This window comes from Rhinopithecus bieti, unplaced genomic scaffold, assembly GCF_001698545.2.
Source record: "Rhinopithecus bieti isolate Rb0 unplaced genomic scaffold, ASM169854v2 scaffold_62762, whole genome shotgun sequence".
In the NCBI taxonomy this organism is placed as follows: Eukaryota; Metazoa; Chordata; class Mammalia; order Primates; family Cercopithecidae; genus Rhinopithecus; species Rhinopithecus bieti.
The window spans coordinates 131,983-155,558 of NW_016823630.1; the positions used below are offsets into that span (position 1 = coordinate 131,983).

A 23,576-nucleotide genomic window follows, 5' to 3' on the forward strand; every position below is an offset into this window, starting at 1 on the left:
TTTAATTTAAAATTTGCTAGGCTTAGACATGTAATAAAAAATTTCACTCCAAGCACTAATCCATTCCCATTTGGATTTAATTAAAGAATAAACAATTAGAGTGCAAGCCCTTCAGAGTGGTGCAACCATGACAATATTAATTCTTTGAGAGTATGTAGTATGTCTAAGATAAATTATCAAGTTGGATGCATTATTAGAATAGGTTTCAGAAGTATCATTACTTAAAAAATAACTTTCCATAAATTTTTGTTAAGCTAGTCTGCAATTCAGAGGTTTTCCTCATTCAACTAGGCGACCAATCATAATTATTGAGGTCTATTTTATGTAGCATACGTGACTCTTACATGGTAACAAATGCAAATAGGAAGGGTCACAGTTATAAATCTATCCATAGTTTCCTTTTAAAAGGCCCATGGTACCATTTTGGCTTGGAGACACTATTTACAAATACATAAAAAAGATATAGTTTAAAAATTTAGATCCATGTATTACAGGAAGGCAAATAATATTTTCCTATGTATTATGCAAAACTACAGTGTATATAATTCATTAGTTAATTTATGTATAATCCATTTTGTTACATAATGATTTAAGGCAGCTTCAAAATTTATGTGATTAAACCACATTTTAAAACATGAAGGAATGATTCAGAAAATTGGGGTCAGTGGGAAAATGAGGTAAGAAATTTGAAATGATGCCTGCAACTGATTTTTTAATGTTCATACAACAGCACCCAGTACTGTTTTCCTATAATTCCTCTAATCTTTGGCTATAACTGCACATTTCATTTCCTAACATTTAATAAAAATGTCAAACTACTGGCTCAGTTAAATTGGATGAACATTTGTTTCTCTATTAATTTAGGCACTTAATGGAGAAACAAAAGTCAAGTGAATAAACTAATAGGAAACAGCAGCTTGAAATAAGTAAGAAAGAAATATCTAGGTAGACCACTGACTTAAGCATAACTTTTCAGGAATTAGGATGCTGTAAAAAAATCTGACTGAAGCAACAGCCCCTGAAATCCAGTTTTGGCTCTGCTGTTTATAATTATTACTTAGACACATCAATCACCTTCTTTAGGATTCTGTTCCCACATCTGAAAACACATGCATATTCATTTTCCTTAATAGGGGTGCTATGGGAATGAAAAGCGCCAAAAAAATTGAAAATAGATTACCAATTGCAAAGAGATATAGTAATAAAATGTTTTATTAGAAATAGATGAAATAAGTTAAACACTTGAAAAAATAAAAGCAGATAACATGGAGATGGACAATATTTGTTCTGCAATTATTATTAGTTTTTATTAACAGTCATCCATTTGCTCTCAGAGAAGAAGCACTCTCTTATCTTTTACTTAACACTTCTTTTGGGTAACTCAGTTATAGGATTTTCTCTTGCTATGTCTCTGCTTCCAATCGCCCTCTGAATTTCTAGAGTTACAGCCTATGACCTCTTGGCCCTTCAACTGCAATGGTCTTGAAGCCAGACTCTGTGTAGCCTCCCTCTTCCAGTTCCTTTTGCTAGACCTTGAATCTTCCCACCATTCACATCAGTAGAAGGTAAGTTTCCTGAAGGCAGAGATTATCTGATTTGTTTACCCAGAACTGAAACAAGCTCAGAAATTTGTAGTTTTCTGTCAGCTAGCCTCCCTCAAAGCTAGGGCAAGATCGTGTATGCACATGCTGGTACCTGAAGGGGGCATATAGGAGCTTCTGGAAAACGTTATCTTCCCTATTGAAAATAGGTGCATGATAAGAAACATCATCTCTTCATTAATTAATGCAATGATGGCTGGAAGAGATGCTGTTATCAACTGTAGCCATTTTGCAGCTGAAGATGGCAGAGCAGAGAGAGCAAAGTGCTACCGAGCTGCTGAAACTGTGCCCCCCTATATTTACTGTGTCACATAATAAATGCTGATGTCAAAAGTCATTTGCAGTTGACTATTGTTCTCCTTGCCAGTCAAATGTTTCCTAAATGATGTCTCATTTTCTTCCTCTAACTTTGCCTTCCTACTCTTTCCTCTCTGGAAGCTCTTACCTGCACTTCTATGACCCTCACCCACTCATTCACTTACACACTGTCACTTGCTCAATTTTATGCTCTTTCAGAATACAAGCTAGGGTGGTGATTTCTACACAATGGATGTGCAGTGAATGTTGCTGAAATGGCTAAAATAATAATAATAATCTAAAATCACTCAGGATTATGGTCTGCATGTGTTATGTTACCCTTGTCTAGATGTTTCTCTCTACTTATCAGTGGTACCAATACCATGCTGCAGCACAGTCTTCTTGCTATTCATTTCTAGAGTGGAAAAATAAATTTTCTTTCTTCTTTCCCAACTGATCATCATCAGAATTTTTCTAACGTTCTTGAAGCTTATTTTTCTGTTCCGAGATACAAAAGACTTCCCAAACTTTTGAAAAAAGATAGCTCGAAGTAATTGAAACAACGATTTTCATTTTCGTGCTTCTGGATTTTTGTATATAGCAGAAACATGGGACCACATGGGTGGCGCGGGCCGCGCGCGCGCGGAGGAAGACGCCCAGTAGAGGAGAAGGGTAGTGAAAGATCCGATATTAATTTTTTTAAAAAAATCAGCAATTTCTGGCGCATGTTAAAAAGAAGAAACAAGAAACCGCGAGCCCAAAGTGATTCGTTCTTTACGAATTCATTGTCTCACATCAAAATCTCTACTAGGGCCTTAGTGCAGACCAGGTAACAATTCCGTAGATATTTTGCTAAGGGGTACCTATTTTTGTAATGGTCGTGTTGTATCTGGAGACTCAAGCTCCTTAGCATTTTAAATGAGTTCCGTTCAAAGCGATAATGCTGTTCCAAAAAAATCAAGAAGGAACTTTGGCCTCTCTGAGCTTCAGAGAAAAAAAATGTAAACACTGCAGCATATGAAAAGAACAAAACTGGTCAACAATTAAAATAGTCTACCCGATCAAATTAAAAATGAAACCTTGAATTATTGCCTAGGGTATGATTGCTATGAGGTAGTTTATTCCATAAACCACTGAGAGGGAAAAATGGTATGAGTTTTCTCCATTTACTAAGTCACCACAATAAACCATTAAGGGCTTTTCGAAGAGCTATTCCCAGGACCCAGCCCTACTGCACTTGTCACTGGGTGGTCCACACCAATCCACCACTTTGCACTTGACCAAGAAAGATGCTTTAGTATTTAAAACCCAGCAAAACTAAGTATCACTGTAAATCATGATGGCATTTTGTAGTTAACAAACACACTAAAAGAAATCACTTTGGCTGTTTATGGGAGCAAAAGCTCAAACAAGGACAGGCCCAGCTTAGAACCTTTGGCGTGGCTCTGTTGTGACAGGTGGTTTAATAATTTAAGGGGATCTGGGTGCACAGGAGGGTCAAGATGCATTACATTGGCAAATATTTCTCAAGTGCTTGATACATGCCAGGCAGCATGTTTTGGCAATTTAGGTACATTAGTGAACAAATACAGTGGAAGAGTCCAGGGCTCCTGGAATGATGTTGGAGGATAATTTAAGCAAAGATGAAAGAAATCAGCAGTCTTTGCTCCATGGCAACAGGTTAAAGGAAGTGGAAAAGGTTCAGGAATAATTTACTTCTGCTTCCTTCCACCTTTGTGGAACACCAACAGTACACATGTTCTGTCTTTGCAGACAGGGCCAAAGTGAGCAGGCTATAGCAGGAACACTTGCTGGCTCTTGAAGCCATCTGCTGGCCTGAACATCAGGGGTGCTATTAGTCCAGCAGTATTACTGCTGTTAAAGGTCTTCATTCCTCATTTTCAGATTGGCTGAAATATATTTTCTTATTCTTTCCCCACAAATGGATTCCATATCTGAGATGCCACATCAAAGTGCCTCTTCTTTTGTGTGAGGAGGCATCATGCTGTAGAAATAATTAATTTAGTCACTGCGTCACTTGGGCAAACGAACTTGGCTTACTCCTCTTGAAATGGTAGTGAGATTTAAACAAGCCAATGATGTATGTAATGAGTAGACCATCCCTGGCACATAGACAGTGGTATTTGTGATACATAGAAAAGGAAATGGAAATCATATATAATTATGTGGATATACTGGGAGGGGTGGTTTCTTGCTTGATGACCTGGATGAATGCTTGACTCTTTGACTTGGCGTGCAAAGAGGCTTTAAGAAAATGCGATTTGCATCGGGGAATGAAGAGAACAAAAAGCAAAGTTTGGCTTCTGACTTGGAATCCTCATCACAGCCTCTGACCCTTGCTCCCAGTAGTGCTCATTTGAAATTTCCCACGTGCACTAAGCTGGTCCCCAGTTCAGGCTGACAACTCAGTGGGGTGGGAACACACTGGCTTTCCCACGTCTCCACTGCACTCCGGACTTTTCATCAGCTTACAAGGGTGGTGTCTTCTCTTTCTTGCCCCTCTCCTAAGAAGGAGCCCTAGTAAGAATCGTTTAATATCAGCCCTTAGAAGAAGCTGACAGTTTTCTCCATTTGCTCTGAAGTTCTTACTAATCCCAAGAGCAATGATGAGTTTTCTCTGAAATTCCCAATATTAGTTACAGAAGCAACAACTCTCAGAACAATTCATGTATCAATGATTTAGTCAGTGAGAACTTTCTGGTTAGGATAATACCAATGACTTTGTCCAGATATTCATGATTCTTATCCTTGATTTCCAGTGCTCCCACAGAGTATCATTTTATGTTAGCCAGTTTTTCAATAGTTGTTGATATCAGAAGTGGAGGGTCATGACTTAAAGGTACGGGAATATAAGCAGTATGGACACTGGACAAAATCCAAACATGAAAAATACATTTTTTTCTAGTAATACAGAATTGCAGTATTTATTCAACAAATAATTACTGAGCACCCATCTTCTGCTATGTACTTTCTAGCTGTCATGAATGTCAGTGAACAGAACAAACAAAAATCTCTGCCTTTATCAGGTTTGTATTTTATTAGGTTTCAATAAGCATAAAAATAAGTAAATTATATAGTGGGTTAAAAGGTAACAAATGCTATGGAATAAAAAGAAGAGCAGAGTAAGGGCCTAGGAGTGTGTATGTGTGGTATCAGGTCACAGCATTATACACATTGGGCAGAGTGGGCTTGATTTCCAAGAAAACACCCAAACATGCTTTGATAGAGCAGGCACCTTATCACCTTAATGTAATAATAATAGCAGAAATCTTTTTTTAATGCCTAGTGTATGTTAATTCTGTTCTAGGTGCCTTAAAATGTCATTTCTAATTCTTATAACAATCCTGTAAATTAGGTCACGTTTCATCTTTTGGCTAGGGAAATTAACTGTGGGGGCCCAAGATTACATACCAAATAAGTGGCTGAGCAGGGATTTGAATTTTGGTAGCTCATTCCAATGCACATGGTCTTTCTACCATACCAATGTTTCCCAAGATATGGTTTCCAAAGGTGTGGTTAGGAAACTACCAGAACTCTGTGGAGATCTTCACTAGAAAGTACAGATTTCTGGGCCCCATCCCAGTGCTGCTCAATCTGATTCTCTGGAGTGCATCCTAGGAATCTGAATGTCTAAGTTTCCTTGCATCTCTGCTGCACACTCAAGTTTGAGAACCACCATTATAATCTACTGCCTTCGTATTTTGAAACCTGTGGTCATGATATCTGCTATTATGATCTATTTCCAGCTCAAGGATTTCCAAACCAGTACCTGAAAAGCAAACAACCAATGCAAAAGACTGTCCTAGCCAGACTCTTAAATTGTGTGTCAACCTCTGCATCTAGGTGCCTCTTCTGTATTACAGGACGAAGCCAAGTTCTTTTCTGCCTTTTTCCATTAACTCAGAGAGTGGCCACTTGGAAGAGGCAGTCTCAGCATCAGGAAATGAAGGACGTTAGAACACTCAGAACAAATTTTGGGTCCCTGCCAGGCCTCTGTGAGCTTCTATAGCCCTTCCACCAGTTACTTTATGGAATCACTGCCTCCAGGTCTGTTCTGACTTCCAGGACAAGCTCACAGCTACCTTTCCTAACAAGTCTCCCTTTCTAATGCTAATAGAAGTGACACCTCCCTTTCCGAGCTCCTAAACCCAAGGACTGTGAAACTGCACAATAACTAACTACTTTTAACCATCAGCCCTGACTAGCTTCATCCTTCTTTGTTTGGAATTATAATAATTCTGAAAACTTCTTTAAAAAGCCAAACAAAACAAAGCAAAACAGCTATATACACGATTACATTTGTGTCCACCCATGCAGATCAGCTTTGCTGACCAACCACCAGCCTTGGTGTAGCCAACTAGTTTCTGAACTGCCAAATATGCCAAGAGAATCTAAAATGTGATGAGATTAATTTTCTTCTGTGCTTTAAAAAAGGAAGGAAGGGAAGTCAGTGCTAGGGCATAGAACCATGCAGATTTTAGAACCAGAAGGGCTCTTAGCTATTATTCATTCAAATCTAGTATTTGATAACTAAAGAAATAGAAACAGAAGAAGATGAGGTCATGTAGCCAATATATAACAGGGACAGGACGACAGTAAATTTTTTGGTTCCAGAGTCAGTTTCTTTTCATAGACCAAGGCTTGAGATATTTGTGTCCCTTTTCCTCCCACTCCACTGTTATTTTCCTGAATATATGATTACTGTAATCCTTCTAAAGAGATCAAGAATGATTATATTAATGGTTAACTTACTCCAAGAAAGGTATCCTTAATTTCTCCATGCCCAAATCTTTTCATACATATAAGGAGTAAGGCTCGGTAATATGGAAATCATATGTCACAGAACAACCATTGAGTCATTCATTAATTCAACCAATATTTATTGTGTTCCTACCATGTCCCAGGCACAGGGGTAATGCAGTAAAGAAAGTACTACAGATAGAAATGGACCCAAAAAATCATCCTGTCATGTAGTTTACATTCCTAGGGAGCAGGGAACATAAAACGAGAAATTCGTAAAATCCAGTGTTAACAGTGGCGAATGCTAAGGGGAAAAAGCAGGGAAAGGAAATAGGGAGTGATGATGTGTGTGTGTGTATGTGTGCGATGAGGGGTGGAGGTGCATTTTAGACAAGGTGGCCAGGAAAGGCCCTACGAGAAGTAAAGATTGTAACTGGAGACCAAAAATATGAGAGAATGTCGACATCAATCCCTACAGAGAATGGTAAACAAAGATCAGATTTGGGAAAAGCTGGAAAAGGTAGAATCCTGATGTTTTTATACTGTTGTTAGTAATTCAGGTGGCAGGAAATGGAAAGAAAAGGGATGGCACAATTAAAATGGCAGCAGCTGTATTTTCAAAGAAGCCAGGAAAAGTTTTGTTGGTATCTGAGTTGAAAAGAAATGCTCGATGATATGTGGTTTCATATAAAGGAGAATTTTGCTTAGATAATAGAATTAAGTTTGATGAGAAGTATTTTGTTAAAAAAAATCCAGAGAACATGAAGCAATGCCAAGAGTACTTGGCAAGATGATATGTGACTTAAACTTGATGAAAATGTTGAAAAGTTCCGATATTTGATTCATCCAAATATGTAGTTAGTTATGAGGATTTAGGCTGAAGTGTAAATTTTATATAGAGTCAATTATTAATTCAACATTTTTTGAGAGCTTAGCATGTGCAACCCAGGGGCAATGCTTCAAAGACACAAACAGGAGCGAGATGTCCTTCTACCTTAGTGAACTTTTCATTTGCTCTTCCTCCTGGGCATCCAACCAGGATACATTTCCAAGCCTCCCTCGAAGTTAAGTGTGGCTTGTGCATAAGTTCTGGCCAATGAAATTTGAGTGGACAAGATGGATGACCTTTCTGGGGTTGCCTGTAAAACCCTATAAAATGTCAAAGCCTCGAAATACAAGGAGCTGGGATTCCTAAATCACCACCTGGAAGGTTGTCCACCTAACACCTGCTTAAACTTTATGTCAGAGTGATATTTATTTCTGTGTTAAAGTACTGAGATTTGAGGCAGCACGTGTTACCCAACTAATATAATTATTAATTAACACTTGCATAAACTGCTACAGTTTTCACAATACTTTCACATATCAAATGATTCTGGTCACCACCCTGAGAATTACATCATCTTTTTGTTTTTCCCATTTCTAAAGCTAGAGTTGATGTTTAATGAGTATTGAATTACTTCATTACAATCATGTAGGTAAGACACAGAGGGCAAATATTCTAAACTACTGGGTCTCAAATTTACAAAAAATAATTGGTATAAGACAAGTATGGACACAGATCTAATGCAAAGCACTTGATAAGTATAGACAAATTACTAAAGAAATTTAAAAGAGGTAACTAGAATTCTTGGTTGAAGGAGCCACAAAAGGCTCTAGTGGAAAAGGCAGACTTTATAGTGTTTGCAAATTGACAAGAGAAATGGGAGAAAAAACATGAAGAAGGTTCCTGTAAATTTTAACATGCAATATTAGTGGTGAACAGAAATAGAAGAGAGTTGGCATTTGTTTTAATGTTTCAAGGGAAGTTGTAGCAAGCAATGCAGTTTGATGAAGGAAAACAGGAACTGGTAATTCAATACAAATCAAAAAAATATTTATTGAGTGCCTGCCAGATGGAGGGCTTTCCAAAAGTGTACAGAGGATATGGAGAGGAGATAACAAGGGTACAGTCCTTGTTTTAAATGCATTTATACTCTACTAGGGGAAATGGTCATAAACAACTATACACAATGTTGGGTAAGATAAACATCAGTAAGGACAGTAATGGAGTTCAGGAGACAGAGAAGTGGCAGGGGAATGACAAAGGAAGGACAGGTGAAGCTTCATGTAGGAGGTAAAATGTCAAGATTGACCTTGGAGGAGGTGAAACCACTGAGGATGCTCATGAATATATGAATTCATGAGGGACACAGAATTCCATAAAGAAGGGTTTTATTAACATCTTGAGCAAGGACACTGCTTTATAATTAAATGACTCCAAAATGTGACCATGGTTTAGAGGACAACAAAATGAAAATTATAATTTGGTATGTTTGTTTAAACATGGAATCACAAACTCGAAATGATATCATAGTTGTGCAAATTTCTACTCCTGCTGAAACTGCCTGACTTCCAACGAATTCAGTGAGCAGCACTGCACCCCAGAGGGTGGTCTATTAGAATTTCATCCTGCCTCCAGAGGCAACCAATAGGCAGTTTGCTACGATGTCCTGCCACAGAAGGGCCACCTACCATGAACAGGGCTTCATAATTTTCAATCATCTTTTGCACCACAGCAATGATGGCCGTGCTCTCCTCAGCCCGGGCTGAACTCTGGACCGAGAATTCTTTGTCTGATGACTTCTGCTTGTGCAGCAGGTTGGGTCCAAATATGGTGGCTAAGTTTAGAGATGTCATTTTATTCCCAGTGACCTATGAGAGAACAGAACACAAGGACTGTTGTTATGTTTGTCCTTCAAAATACTGGGTGATTCAATAATCCATGAAACCTTTTGCTCTCCTTTTTTTTTTTTTTATCCTTCAAGGATACCATCATCTCTATTAGAATCCATGGAGGGCACCATCAATTTCCTTTTGCTTTCATATCTTGGATTGAAGCTCATAGTTCAATGATCATCTCAATAGCATATTGAGTAAAAATTTGCAACTCTAAGTCGTTTATTGTAAAATGGGTACTATATAAAATTTCTATCCTGTTTGCACTTAAGAAATATTGACACCCATCCATCCATCTATCCATTTTTCCATCCATCCCTTCATTCATCAATCCATAATCTCACCACTGATCCATCCACTCAGCACCTATCAGAGGCTGGGCATTTTTCATATATTTTAATTATTTTAAACTTTTCCAACCATGATTACAACACAGTCCTTATTTTAAAGGGCTCTCATTCTAGGGAGGAAATAAACCTATCATTTACAGGTAATGAGTACAAAGTATAAAGCTCTCAAATCCGAAGGCCCCAGGGTCACTACCACAGAGGCAGAAGCATTTGCACAAACTCTCAAAAGAAGAATAGAGTTTGCCAGGCTGAAAAGCAAAGGATCTTGGGTAGGGGGTAATTTTACAATGGAGAAAGCACCACACATGCAAAGACAGAAACATCTAAAATATGTCATGGAGCCCCAGGAAGCTCAGTGTGGTAGGGAGTTCTGCAGGAAAGACAGGCAAGGGCCAAGTGAGATGATCTTCATGTGTCAGACCAAGGAATTCAAATTGTGATCTAAGGGCAAGAGGATTCTGAACAGAGTAGAACGGAAATGGAATCTGCATTTCAGGAAGAGCAATCTATGGAACAGGGGATGGGGAATGCAAGAAAGTAGGACTACCTGGGACATACCACAACAGTCTAGGCCACAGCAGCTAGTATCTGAACTAGGAAGGAAGAAGTAGGGATGAAGAGCAGCTTCCAGAGTTATGGAGGGGGTGAAGGGTGAGGAGGATAATGCAGAGGGTAAGGATCTTGTGTTTAAACAAATGAAAAAATGGAAGGACAGTTAAGTGAGGAACATGAAGGGCTGACAAGGGGTTCCTGGAGACTCCAGCACCCTTAAGAAGCAGCTGATGAAGGAGGCCAAGAATGGTTGAGAAGTTAGAAAAAAAGAAACCTCTGTCCAAGAAGAAATGACAGGGGTGTTTCAAGTGAGTTATCAACTGTGGCAGAGGGTCATCGAGATGTGACCCTTCCCTCCAGAATGGACTCTCTGATGGTTCTGATGTCCCAGCTAAGAGTCATGTCAGTGGTGTGGCAGGAATGAGCCACAGTTGCAGAAGTGGAAACAGTGAATGTAGACACTTTCTTCAAAAGATATCACAGAGAAGGAGGAAGAAGAAATATAGGAGGAGCTAAAGGGGAGTACAGGGTGAAGGAAGGGAACTATTTTTTAGCTTGAAGTATAAAAAATTACTCATATTCAATATATTAATAATTAGAAAGTACAGGTAAGCAAAAGGAAAAAAAAATGCCCATAATTTCACCACTGCCAAGAATCAGCTATTCCAATGCCTTCCTGTGCACATATATACATGTATACCTGATATTTTTCTTCTTTAAAATGGGATCACATCCATATAAATTTATTTTGTAATTTGTTTATGTCTCTTACAGTATGTTACATATCTTTCTACAACAAAAAAATCCTGTCTTCAGTCTTCATTGGCCCCCTAGATTCCACTGCATGAATAAACCATGATGTGTTTTAACCACAATCAACGTGATAGGCATTGATGTCGTCTTGAATTTTGTTATTATAAGCAATGGTACAAAAAATACCCTTGAAAAGACATTTTGTGAGCATGGGTGAGCACTTTTTAGGAGTAAATTCCTACAAGGTGACTTGTTGTAATAAGGAATATGAACATTTTTAAAGGTTTGGGAATTTTTTCTACTTGTCTGTTTTTTCAGATGAATGGGAGAGTCTGAGTAAGTTTCTCTAGGCTAGGGTTTCTCTACCTTGGCACTAGTGACATGTAAGGCCAGATCATTCTTTGCTGTGGGGGATGTCCTGTGCATCACAGGATGTGGAACAGCACCCCTGGCCTCAGCCCACTAGATGCCAGGAGCCACCCCTACCCTCAACCTACAGTTGTGACAACCAGAATTATCTCTAGACATGGTCACATGTCCCTTGTGGGGTAAAATTGCTCCTGTTTGAGAACCACTGGTCTGCATAAATTTTTATTTATCTTGCCAATATCAGTTGAGAGTCAGGATAAGTATGGGAACTATGTCTGCTTGGTGGGGATCTTTTGCCTGGGAAGATCTACACAGCCTTTGAGAAGCACCTGGGTGCCCAGCATAGAATTCAGGAGTCCTGATGAACAGCTGAAACAAAGCCCTCTGAGCCCCACTCTCATCCTGTGGAGTCACGAGTTGGTGGCTGCCCTGCCCTACAATCCCAGCATGGTACACGAGTTGTATTATTTTTAGAAGGCAAGGCTGTTTTCAGGTGAATGATTGGCCACCAAGGCATATTATTTCATGTGATAAACACAATTTGAAAGAAAGTACCCTTTATGTAGGATCGTTCAATCATTTTTCTTTGTTTTATTTCATTGATAAGTTTTGTATTTCATTGACAAGTTTTCATTTTATTTTTCATTTCTTTTCCTGAAAATTCATGGTTAAGGTGAAAATCAAATACGTGTCATTTTCAGATTCCTCCCTTTAGAACTCAGAGGTATTTGGAGTGTTTCCCCTTACCCCTTTAAAGTCATATTAGGGTTTTCTCATTTTTTAAAAAAACATTAACAAATGGAAGATTTTGTTTTCTTTTAAAATAATGTTTCATACAAGAACAATCTAGAGCTCTGTTTCCGCTCTTTCCTTCTCCTGTTGCTATTCTGGGAATGGAATACAACCCATCTGTAAAACTGCACACAGATTCCAGCTGCAGACCAAGCTGCTTGGGGTTTGTTAACACTTTTGGGGTTTATTGTGTTTTATTGTTTTGTAACATGGAAAGGAGACTTGCTCCCAGGCAACATCCACCTTTTCTCCATGTGTTTCAGCATATATTTATATATATACTATATGGCTGTATCTAGGTTATGCAATGTACCCTCGAGCCAGGCCATTACTTCATTTTTTAATTAGCTAGCAATTCAAGAAAACGTTTATCTTCGCTAAAGAACATCCTAGGTCATTTCTAAACTTCATATGAATAGCTCATATCTGTTAAAAGTCTAGTATGTACAGGTACCAGGCTAGGGGCTTTCCACTGGCCATTTCAATTCTTTCTCACTATAAGCTTAAGAAGCAGCTGCTGCTGTTGTCCCTATTTTATAACCAAGGGAAGTGATGCCCAAAGCTCAGAGCCAGGAGATGGTATAGCAAGAAGCGAAGCTGGTGGCCCCACTCTAGGCAGCCCTGCCCTCTTCATCCCATTGCTACATTTCTTCCCATTTCCTGTTCCTTGGCAGACCCAGCCATGGCATGGGAAAATGGGAAAACGAGCTTTAAAACAGGGCTGGATGATGGTGAGGGGAGACACAGGTCTTGCTAAGTTTCAAAGCCAACCTACCATTTCCTAGAGGCATGTACCTCCTCAAAGATCAGTAATCAAGGCCCTACAATGGTGTTTGTAACTTCTTTTTTGCCTCATAGACCCTTTGAGAACTCAATGCCAGCTATGGACTCTCACCAAACAACTGCATATTCACACCACATTTTCCATGCAGTGCCAGGGGTTCTTGAACTCTGAAAACCACTGCTCAGAAGGTTTCAATTTTGTTCCTGCTATATTCTTTCTTGAAGAAATGCAATGTTTCTTACACTTGGGAATTTCTCTTTTCCCTAAGGAGCAAAGCAAATAGCANCCTTTATGTAGGATCGTTCAATCATTTTTCTTTGTTTTATTTCATTGATAAGTTTTGTATTTCATTGACAAGTTTTCATTTTATTTTTCATTTCTTTTCCTGAAAATTCATGGTTAAGGTGAAAATCAAATACGTGTCATTTTCAGATTCCTCCCTTTAGAACTCAGAGGTATTTGGAGTGTTTCCCCTTACCCCTTTAAAGTCATATTAGGGTTTTCTCATTTTTTAAAAAAACATTAACAAATGGAAGATTTTGTTTTCTTTTAAAATAATGTTTCATACAAGAACAATCTAGAGCTCTGTTTCCGCTCTTTCCTTCTCCTGTTGCTATTCTGGGAATGGAATACAACCCATCTGTAAAACTGCACACAGATTCCAGCTGCAGACCAAGCTGCTTGGGGTTTGTTAACACTTTTGGGGTTTATTGTGTTTTATTGTTTTGTAACATGGAAAGGAGACTTGCTCCCAGGCAACATCCACCTTTTCTCCATGTGTTTCAGCATATATTTATATATATACTATATGGCTGTATCTAGGTTATGCAATGTACCCTCGAGCCAGGCCATTACTTCATTTTTTAATTAGCTAGCAATTCAAGAAAACGTTTATCTTCGCTAAAGAACATCCTAGGTCATTTCTAAACTTCATATGAATAGCTCATATCTGTTAAAAGTCTAGTATGTACAGGTACCAGGCTAGGGGCTTTCCACTGGCCATTTCAATTCTTTCTCACTATAAGCTTAAGAAGCAGCTGCTGCTGTTGTCCCTATTTTATAACCAAGGGAAGTGATGCCCAAAGCTCAGAGCCAGGAGATGGTATAGCAAGAAGCGAAGCTGGTGGCCCCACTCTAGGCAGCCCTGCCCTCTTCATCCCATTGCTACATTTCTTCCCATTTCCTGTTCCTTGGCAGACCCAGCCATGGCATGGGAAAATGGGAAAACGAGCTTTAAAACAGGGCTGGATGATGGTGAGGGGAGACACAGGTCTTGCTAAGTTTCAAAGCCAACCTACCATTTCCTAGAGGCATGTACCTCCTCAAAGATCAGTAATCAAGGCCCTACAATGGTGTTTGTAACTTCTTTTTTGCCTCATAGACCCTTTGAGAACTCAATGCCAGCTATGGACTCTCACCAAACAACTGCATATTCACACCACATTTTCCATGCAGTGCCAGGGGGTTCTTGAACTCTGAAAAACCACTGCTCAGAAGGTTTCAATTTTGTTCCTGCTATATTCTTTCTTGAAGAAATGCAATGTTTCTTACACTTGGGAATTTCTCTTTTCCCTAAGGAGCAAAGCAAATAGCAAACTAAACAAAATAGAAGAAAACAAAACAAACACAAGATAGCAAAACACCACAATTCAATAAAATACTGCTATTTTTTCCCAAAAAAGCACTGATTGACTGGTCAACAATTTTTCTCATGCCCTTCTTTTAGACATCTTTAAGACCTCACCAGTGAATGATGCATTGAATTTTAAGCACATATCAAAGAGGAAATATTATGTTCATTTTGTAGATGAGGAAGCTAAGACCATCCCCCATCCCAACTCTGTTTTCCTTCCTCTTCCTCCCTTTCATAAAGACAAGTTATGCAGAAAGGTTCTGGCAGAACCTGTGTGAGATTTCAAGCTTCTTGACAATCTGATTCAGGTTTCATCTATGTTGCAATCCCCCCAAACAACACCCTAACAAATAGATGATATACACTAAAAAATAGGTAAGAGAAGAAGTTGAAAAATGTTGGTTTTTGACCATATTTTACAGTTTGATATTTAGCTTTACTCCAGTCTGCCCATTCAATATTCTCTACCTGCTCACGCCAAATTGACTAAAAAATAATAACTTTTCTCTTGATCCTCTCCCTCTACCCATGACTTCTAACAGAAGGGGTTTGGCTAACTCCCATCCCAATGCTGTGTTTATGTGGTCCATGTACTCAATCCCTACGCACCCTTTGATATGCATCTTAAATTCAACCTCCTCCTTGAAGCCATTCCTAACTTTTCTGGCCCATGCTCATCACTTCTCTGAATGTCTGCAATGACTCTGCAGTGCATTCCCTAATTCTATATTTACCTTGTGTCCTCACCTCCTCCACCTCTTAGATGCCATTGTATCCTGAGGCCAGTCATTAGAAAATCTCTGAGCAATAGTCACTGGTTTAAAGGAACCTAGGGTAGATGCTCAGGACATGCATGGTTCAAATCCCAATGCCATTCTTTTATATTTATTTATTTATTTTTGAGATGGAGTCTCGCTCTGTTGCTCAGGCTAGAATGCAGTGGCGTGATCTCGGCTCACTGCAAGTTCCGCCTCCCGGGTTCATGCCATTCTCCTGCCTCAGCCTCCTGAGTAGCTGGGCCTAGAGGTGCCCACCACCACGCCCAGCTAATTTTTTTTTTTTTTTTTTTGTATTTTTTTTAGTAGAGACGGGGTTTCACTGTGTTAGCCAGGATGGTCTCGATCTCCTGACCTCGTGATCCACCCACCTTGGCCTCCCAGAGTGCTGGGATTACAGGTGTGAGCCACCGCACCTGGCCCCCCCCATCAAGGCCGTTCTTACATGGAAACGTTTATAATAGGAATTACTGTTGTCCATATTACTATTGATACAAAAGCCTCCTAACTCACTCTCCCCTTGTCTCTAGCCAATCTACAACGTGGATTATATCACCCATTAGTTGAATCCTTCCAAGGATTCACAGCTTAAAAGAATCAACCGGCTGCCCTGCACAGAGGCATTCAGCACTTATGAACATGGCCCAATTTCCCACTGTCTCCCTCAGTACTTCACTGCTCCGTAGCCTTTACTATAGTTCACAATGGCTGTGAGAGCTGCCTGCTCTCCTGTCACTGCTAACGATTTCACGGAAGCAATGCTTTCCTTATGTTTCTCCTGCTGCTTTAATCTTTGGCTATTAGTCTTTCATTTTGATGCAATGTTTAGGTCAAGAGTGTCTAGAAACCCTTATAAACCCTGGCTTCCTTCTACAACTTCACCGTCACCAGGATAATTTCATATTCCTTACAGTAAACTAGGTCTCTCAACCACTCTTCAAGTCTGGTTGAAGAATTTTCATTCCTCAAGTTCAGATGAGGAGACCCAGGTATAGAAAGGTTAATAGATTTTCCAACAACACATGGTCAGTGAATTAAAGAGCTATCAACCACTCTCAACCAGGGGTGATTTTGAACCCTTCCCCTCAGGGAACACTTGGAAATGTTTGGGGATATTTTTGGTTGTCACAACTTGGTGGGAGAGGATATGTACTACTACTGGCATCTAGTGGGTAGAGGCCAGGGATGCTGCTAAACATCCTACAATGCACAGGACAGCCCCATGACAAAGAATTCCTAGCTCCAAATATCAATTGTGCAGAGGCTGAGAAACCCTGACCTAGACCCCAGCACAGGTTTTTTTTCTTATAATTCCTATTCTGTTAGACTGGCTCAGGTTCTATACACAGCTTGGACTTTGCTAGTAAGACTTTTTTTTTTTTCTCTTAGACTGGCTCAGGTTCTATACACAGCTTGGACTTTGCTAGTAAGGGGACCAACCAGACCCATTAACCAGTATAATGACATTGCCCTTCTTCAAGATCTTTTTCTATCATCCACTGGGATATGGTCCTAATAACTCTGCAAATCTACAGTGACTATGGGGTCCACGGCACCTCCCCTAGAGTTGTGAAATGCACTAATATGCCATTCGTACAACCTTAAGTGGAAGCTCTCTGTGGGTTGCTACGTAAGTTACTTAGCCCCCCGGCCCTAAGTTTTCACTTCTGTAACATGGAGACAGTGATCTCTTTCTTGCCTGTTAAGAGGATTTGTATGTATGTGTGTGTGTGTATCCCCTAGCACAAAGCCAGCTCATGGAAGGAGAGACATAAATTGTAGCTAATATTCCAGCATACTGTTTCATTTACACCTATCCAAGAATATTTTCTTCTTTTTGGCATAGGCAAGGGAGACTTGTTCAGCATTTGAATGGAAACAATGTCTGAAAATGATTCTAAAAGGGCAATAATGAGTTCAATTGGACATTTTGCTTTCTTCAATGCCTTCTTAATTACCTGAGACCCAATTTTCTCCTTCTCACATAGTACTTAAGAAATGTCAGAGAAGTAACTGAAGTACCTTTAAACACAGAGCTCTGCTTTCCCCAAGCAATTAGGCAGATAATGCTTACAGCTTCTGTTATAACTGTAGTTGATAAAGGCTGGCATCCAAATGAGTAATAAAACTACTTAACAATTATGAGAATTATAGTATGCCCATCAAAGAGCTGTGTATGCTGAAATAAGGTGTCAGTGCCATATTATGAAACCTGAAGCCATCTGGGGCTTCACTAATTATAACTGCTATAGAGATAAATAGCTAAGTCAGGAGAGTTCCATTCTCACACCCATAAGGGAGGGGGACAAGAAGAAATGCAGAATTGCCTTTCTGGATTAGAGTGAAAAAATTATATATAACCATGTTATTTATTTATTTAGTTATTTTTTTATTATACTTTAAGTTCTAGGGTACATGTGCACAACGTGCAGGCTTGTTACATATGTATACATGTGCCATGTTGGTGTACTGCACCCATCAACACGTCATTTACCTTAGGTATATCTCCTAATGCTATCCCTCCCCCTTCCCCCCACCCCACGACAGGCCCCGGTGTGTGATGTTCCCCTTCCTGTGTCCAAGTGTTCTTGTTATAACCACGTTCTTTGGGAAAGAAATTTGACAAACACAGAACTGAAGCCACAGTGCAGCTGAGCTTTGTTTAACAAGGATTTACAAAAAAGTTCCTGTGGTTAAGTAAGTTTGGAATGCCTCTGGCCCCTTGTTAATTTACAGTGCATGTTAGCTTATTAAAGAGTCTAAAATCTCCTGAGGCATCTGAGGTCAGGGAGAGGTATAACTGCATGGTATCAAAGAGGGAAGGGGGTGTCTCTTGTTAAGGTGAAGATTAAATAGGTTGGCTATTAGTAAGCAACTTAAAATTGAAGCCAGCATCTCATTTCTCCAAGGGTGAAACAAAAAAAAAAAATCTTGAAATATATGAGTGTAACCAAAGAGAACCAGAACCCAAGATCTTAGATTTGGTAGGGGGGCACACTGGGGCCTGAGTGGGGATCAGATCCAACAAGAACATTTCTAAAGAGTCTGTGGGACTATGTACAACGTGCTTTGAGCAGTTGATACCATGTGACATCAAGACACAATGGCAATGGTCAGCAGATGAGACCTAGTTTCCTCCACACCTGGTTTGGAAGCAGGACTGACCCTCCCTTGCATTGAGCAAGTCCCTGTTTTGGGGGAAGGGTTTAAGAAAGGAAGGGATCCCTCAAAAGGGAGATACTAGACTTCTTGCTCTTAGTACAGATGGGAGCTCCAGGGACAAACTGGAAGAATAAAGAGGTGACATCATATTTGGGCTCCAAGTTATAGTAGCAGGTAAATCAATTACAAGGATAACAATCTCCTCCCACCCCCATCATTCTACTTTTACATGGTTGCAAGCACTTCTGTAGTTCATTGTTTTTCTTCTTTACAAACGGAAGTCCAGTCTTGAATAAAGCCTCATCGTGGAAAATAACAGCCTCATTTGGAAATATACTCGAAACTTATAAGGAGACTCATGGCCCATGCACTCTTAGGAACTGTCCCTCCAGAGAAGGCCCTGCATTAGTCTCTTCCTACAGAGACAGCTAGGTTGGAGAAGGGGAGATGTCATTACCTCCAGGCAAAATGTTTGGCCATTTTGGTGGTATGCCCTTTTAAAATAGGGGAGAGGAAGAGTCACAGCGTCTATGGCAGCAAAGGCGTCTTACCTCTTGCCCATCTTTGCTGATGTTGTCATCGGCGTGCCTGGCAACGATGGAGAGGAACTGTAGGAGGCGGTGGAGGGTGTCACAATTGCAGGGAGGTAGAAGGTATATGAGGAGCTGCAAGGTGCCCAGCTGTTCCTCTGGCTCCAATACTAAGCAAGGCAAAAAGAGGTACTCAAATAAAAGGGGAGCCCATACCATTCAGGCACAGAGGAAAGGCCTCCTCTCAATTGTCTTAAGAAAGGGATTACCAAGGTAAGTCCCATTTCATGCCTTGACTCATTTGCCCATTGCTTTAGCAATTTACCAGCAAGATTCTATGAAATACATAAAGCCAAATTAGACCTGGAGAAGTGTAATATCTAGAAAAACAACTGTAATCCAGGTTAAAAAAAAAGGTAACTCAATTTCCCTTACTTTCTTCTCCCCCCTTCCCTGGCATTACTCATCACCTAGTTTAAGGATTTCAGTCTTCCATTTTTGGTAAATATTTATTAACAATGGCTGTAAATTGGTGAACATTCTGAAATTTGAGTTTATAATGGATTTAAGGCTCTTTTCTGTTGAGCAATTCACAAGAGACAGATATTTTGTTGGCAATAACCATGATACAGCAAAGACAATGTATTCTCTCTCTGTTGTGATCCTATTGGAATTGCAGCATTGGAGGAAGAAATGTATGGAGGCTGACCCAGGTTTGGCCTCTCTCTCCTCTACCTCCTCCTTTTTTTTCTTCATAGGATCTGTAGCTACAGCCCAGAAGCAGCTATGTTGAAAACCCTGGCACTGGGCTATGACATCTTGCTTCCCCTGGAATGTTGCTTTCCTCCTTTCTCACTCTGGGTTCCCATGGTTCCCTCCTTCTTCGCATTAGAAACACAAACTCATTTTTAGGCACAGACTCAATGTGAACTCTTGTTGGTACTCTAAGCACTAACTCATAGCACTTTCTACTGTTCTTGGGTCATTTGAAAGCATCTCAAATTCTTCTTGGTTATTTCCATTTGTTTTATTGCAACTTTCTTCTTGCTAATTATTCCCAGGGTAAATCTGAGAAATTCCCCCAAATAGCTCACTCTTTGGAGATTGATAAATAAGGACAAAAAATTATCAGGAAACATATGCATAAAGTTATGATGAATGAGTTGGACATCTTAGTATTCCAGGGCCACTTTCCCACATATGGCTGTATTACGCACAGAGAGTGTTGATGAAAGCTGTGTACAGCTCCCTGGTGAGAAGGGGGTCCGGCATGTCCCTCAGGAACTCTTTGAGCAAGGCTGCCACATCATGAACACTGTGCTCCTCCTCCAGAGAGACATCAATCCCACGGTCAAATTCCTCACGTAACTGGAAAAACAACGGTTCGAGTGGCAGTCACGTAACACCATACCTCAATGTGCAGTGCCCAGCAAGAGAAGTGCTGTGACATGTAGTATCTGGAGTTAAGTCTGCACAGACCCCAAGAAGGAGAAGCAAACAACATCCTCACCTTGATCTGCCAAGTTTACACAGTCCAGTTATGAATATATATGTGTGTGTATATATGTATATATGCATATATGTGTATATATGTGCATATATGTGTATATATATAAGCACTAAATAAAACTATCTGTGGATTTATTGTAAATGATGTATGCAGAATGGCTTGGTAATGACAACCAGGTTAGGAGGAACACCTAAGAGGTGGAAGACAATTTAGGTCAACTATAAATGTGGGAGGGAGGAATTAATCTATTACACAGCATCTCTGTGTGTCACCAATTCTGCCATGTTTGAATGTTGATATTTTACTGAGTCATTCAACAAGAAAGCAAAGAGATTTTTTTTCTTGCAAAAATGAAATTAAGAGCCCTGATAAGAGATTTATGACTAAGACTTAAAAGATGACAATAACTAAATAAAAGCTGTCTTAGATTTGTCAAAGTAGTCTTATTAACAATTACCAGAAGGATTTCCTGCCTTAATCATTATATTAGGTCTATTATCACTTACAGCAGCAAGAAAACACAGTAGCAAGAGAGTAATAACTCCACACCCTACTTTTATCTGTAGCATCTCAACTTTTCTTATGCATTGTTCTCTGCTGTAGAAATAATTATGTAAGTTCATAAACCTACACTATGCAACAAACTTCTCTAAGAGTTCATTTGTTTTCAATCTTTCATCCATCCATTAATTCAACAAAGATTACTACACATTTCCTGTGTCAGACCCTGTTACAAGCCCACAGAATACACTAGTGAATAAAGAGGCAAAGTCCCTCTAGAGAAACAAGGTGATAAGCAGGTAATCCCACAAATAATTCACTCTTAACATTGTGGCTAGTGATCTAAGGAAAAAGTGCAGGGTGCTAAGGGGTTATATAATAAAGTAAAATGATGAGTGAGTTAGGGCATATTTCATACTTGAAATCTACTTCTAAGTAAACACTGATTATATTTTTATTGGGTAATCCTTAAATACAACTCCATGCAAAGGTTTCCCCTTTAATGGATCCAGATAGAACTGATGAGTAATTTCTGGCACTCGCTACCTGTCCACCTGATGAGAATGAATACCCATCACTGTCCTGAACTACTCATTGATTCCAGACAACATGCCATCAGCGTGTGTCAGGCAGCCAAAACAAAGAAGGCTTCCACTGGCACTCCTCCAACTTGTGATCGTTCAAACACACCATGCTGCTTTTCCCAGCATACATGCAGGCAGAAAGAATGGAACATGCAAAGAGCTTGGCCTATGAAGTTAATGGTGACTGGTTAAATTGTGTAATCTTGACTTATGTTTCTTAATCTCTCTAAGCCTTGACAGAAGTGGGTCAAAGAGGCTACTGTCACAGCTGGTTGGCAGATTCAATGAGATAATATTTGTAAAAATATTCTGCAATCCTGCACAGGTGAGAGGCCTATGAAATATTACCGTACTATCTTCCTTCCTGCAAGTTCTGTTGTGAAACATTAAATGTTGATCCATTTAATGTTGTTTCTTGTGTGACTATTAAGAATAAAACCAACCAACCAATCAGAAGAAAACATATTTCCACTGAAAGCCTTTTTTGGCTTGAAAAAAACATAGGATGAGGTATTTATTTCAATTACTTTCAATAATATGAACAAATATCATTTCTTCAGCTTCTTCCAACTAAAATTTATTTCATTTGAATTCATTTTGGGTTGCTGAGTTCCTTATTTCCCTTCCATTGAAAACAACAGGAAGAAAATAATCTTTAATTTTCCTTCCATCAACAAATGAACTCTTTTCTCAAAGGAATGGTTTGCCTATTATGAAGCCATCATGAACACAAATACCTGCCTCATCACAGGAACCTATTGTTGAAGGTCTAATATCAAACTTCAGTTGCAGGAATGTTGCACAGGGCTGAAGGAAACAAAGGAGCACAGTCCCTATGTGAAAAGCAAACTGGGGGTCAATGGTTCTATGGAAACTTCATAAGAATTATTTATTATTGATAAAGCAAAGCTATAAACATAGCATCTTATGTGAAGGGAATGTTAATGGCACTTTTCATATCACATTTTAGTAAAAGTGGGTGCTACATGCAATTTTTTTATCATTTATTGATTGGTCACTCTGAATTTCCTGCTTTTGCAATTTTCAATAAGATGTTTATAAATTAGTTTTGTTTGGCTGCACATGGCACAGATACATCCAGATGTTTTGCTTTCAAGTGTTTGATCCTAACTGTAACAACATTTCTGAGTTGTTGACTTTTACCTCCTGGAATTCAATTATATTATAATAACTTGGAGGGTAAAAAAAAAAAAAGATGATCAAATGGAATTTGTATAAACTTGAACTTTGCAAAAGGTAATTCAACTGAAAGTCATGTGAAACAAAATGTAATCTTTACTTTTCACTTACTTGTCTCACTCTCTTTTTTGAGCTTCCAACTCGGAATATCCCCACTGTCTGGAGGCCTGCAAATAAGCAAACAAAATCAACAGTCTTGTTTTATGACTTGAGACTCTGGAGGAAATCAAAATAGAGAGCAGAATGCCAGCACAGTGCCATAACATGCAGAGCAATAGTAACTTGACAGCATACAGTAACAGTTCTTTCATCTCACACTATTTCTATTTTCCAGATACTTAAAGGTCAGCCCTTTACGCACCAGAATTTTATGTTAAATGTTTCTGATCAAATATTTTTCATGTGATATCTTATATTTCTAATCTTCTCCTTATCACAGAAAATGAGCTTTTTTTCATTATTCAGAATTATTACCTAAACACACATTTTATAGGGATTCTAGCTCTTTACCAATTTCTAAAAGGTATTTCTCATTTGATCATAATTAAAGTGTGCTTCTTAAAATCTGGAAAATGCAGAAAAATGTAAAAATAATATACTTTTAGAAATACCTGATGCAGAAGTAATCACTCTTACTTTTCTTTTCCTCCTCCTTTCCTCCCTCCCTTCCTTCCTTCCTTCCTTTTTTTTTTTTTTTTTTTTT

The 23,576-nt window shown here is 39.2% G+C and overlaps 1 protein-coding gene across 1 annotated transcript in view; it reads right to left on the minus strand.

Annotated features, from left to right (window-relative positions):
• ARHGAP6 (Rho GTPase activating protein 6) overlaps nt 1-23,576 on the minus strand; it is a 67,141-nt gene that overhangs the window by 23,677 nt on the left and 19,888 nt on the right. Inside the window, 4 exon segments of the mRNA XM_017861684.1 lie at nt 9,174-9,353; nt 19,100-19,248; nt 20,296-20,446; nt 22,985-23,040. Coding sequence (XP_017717173.1) covers nt 9,174-9,353; nt 19,100-19,248; nt 20,296-20,446; nt 22,985-23,040 — 536 coding nt within the window.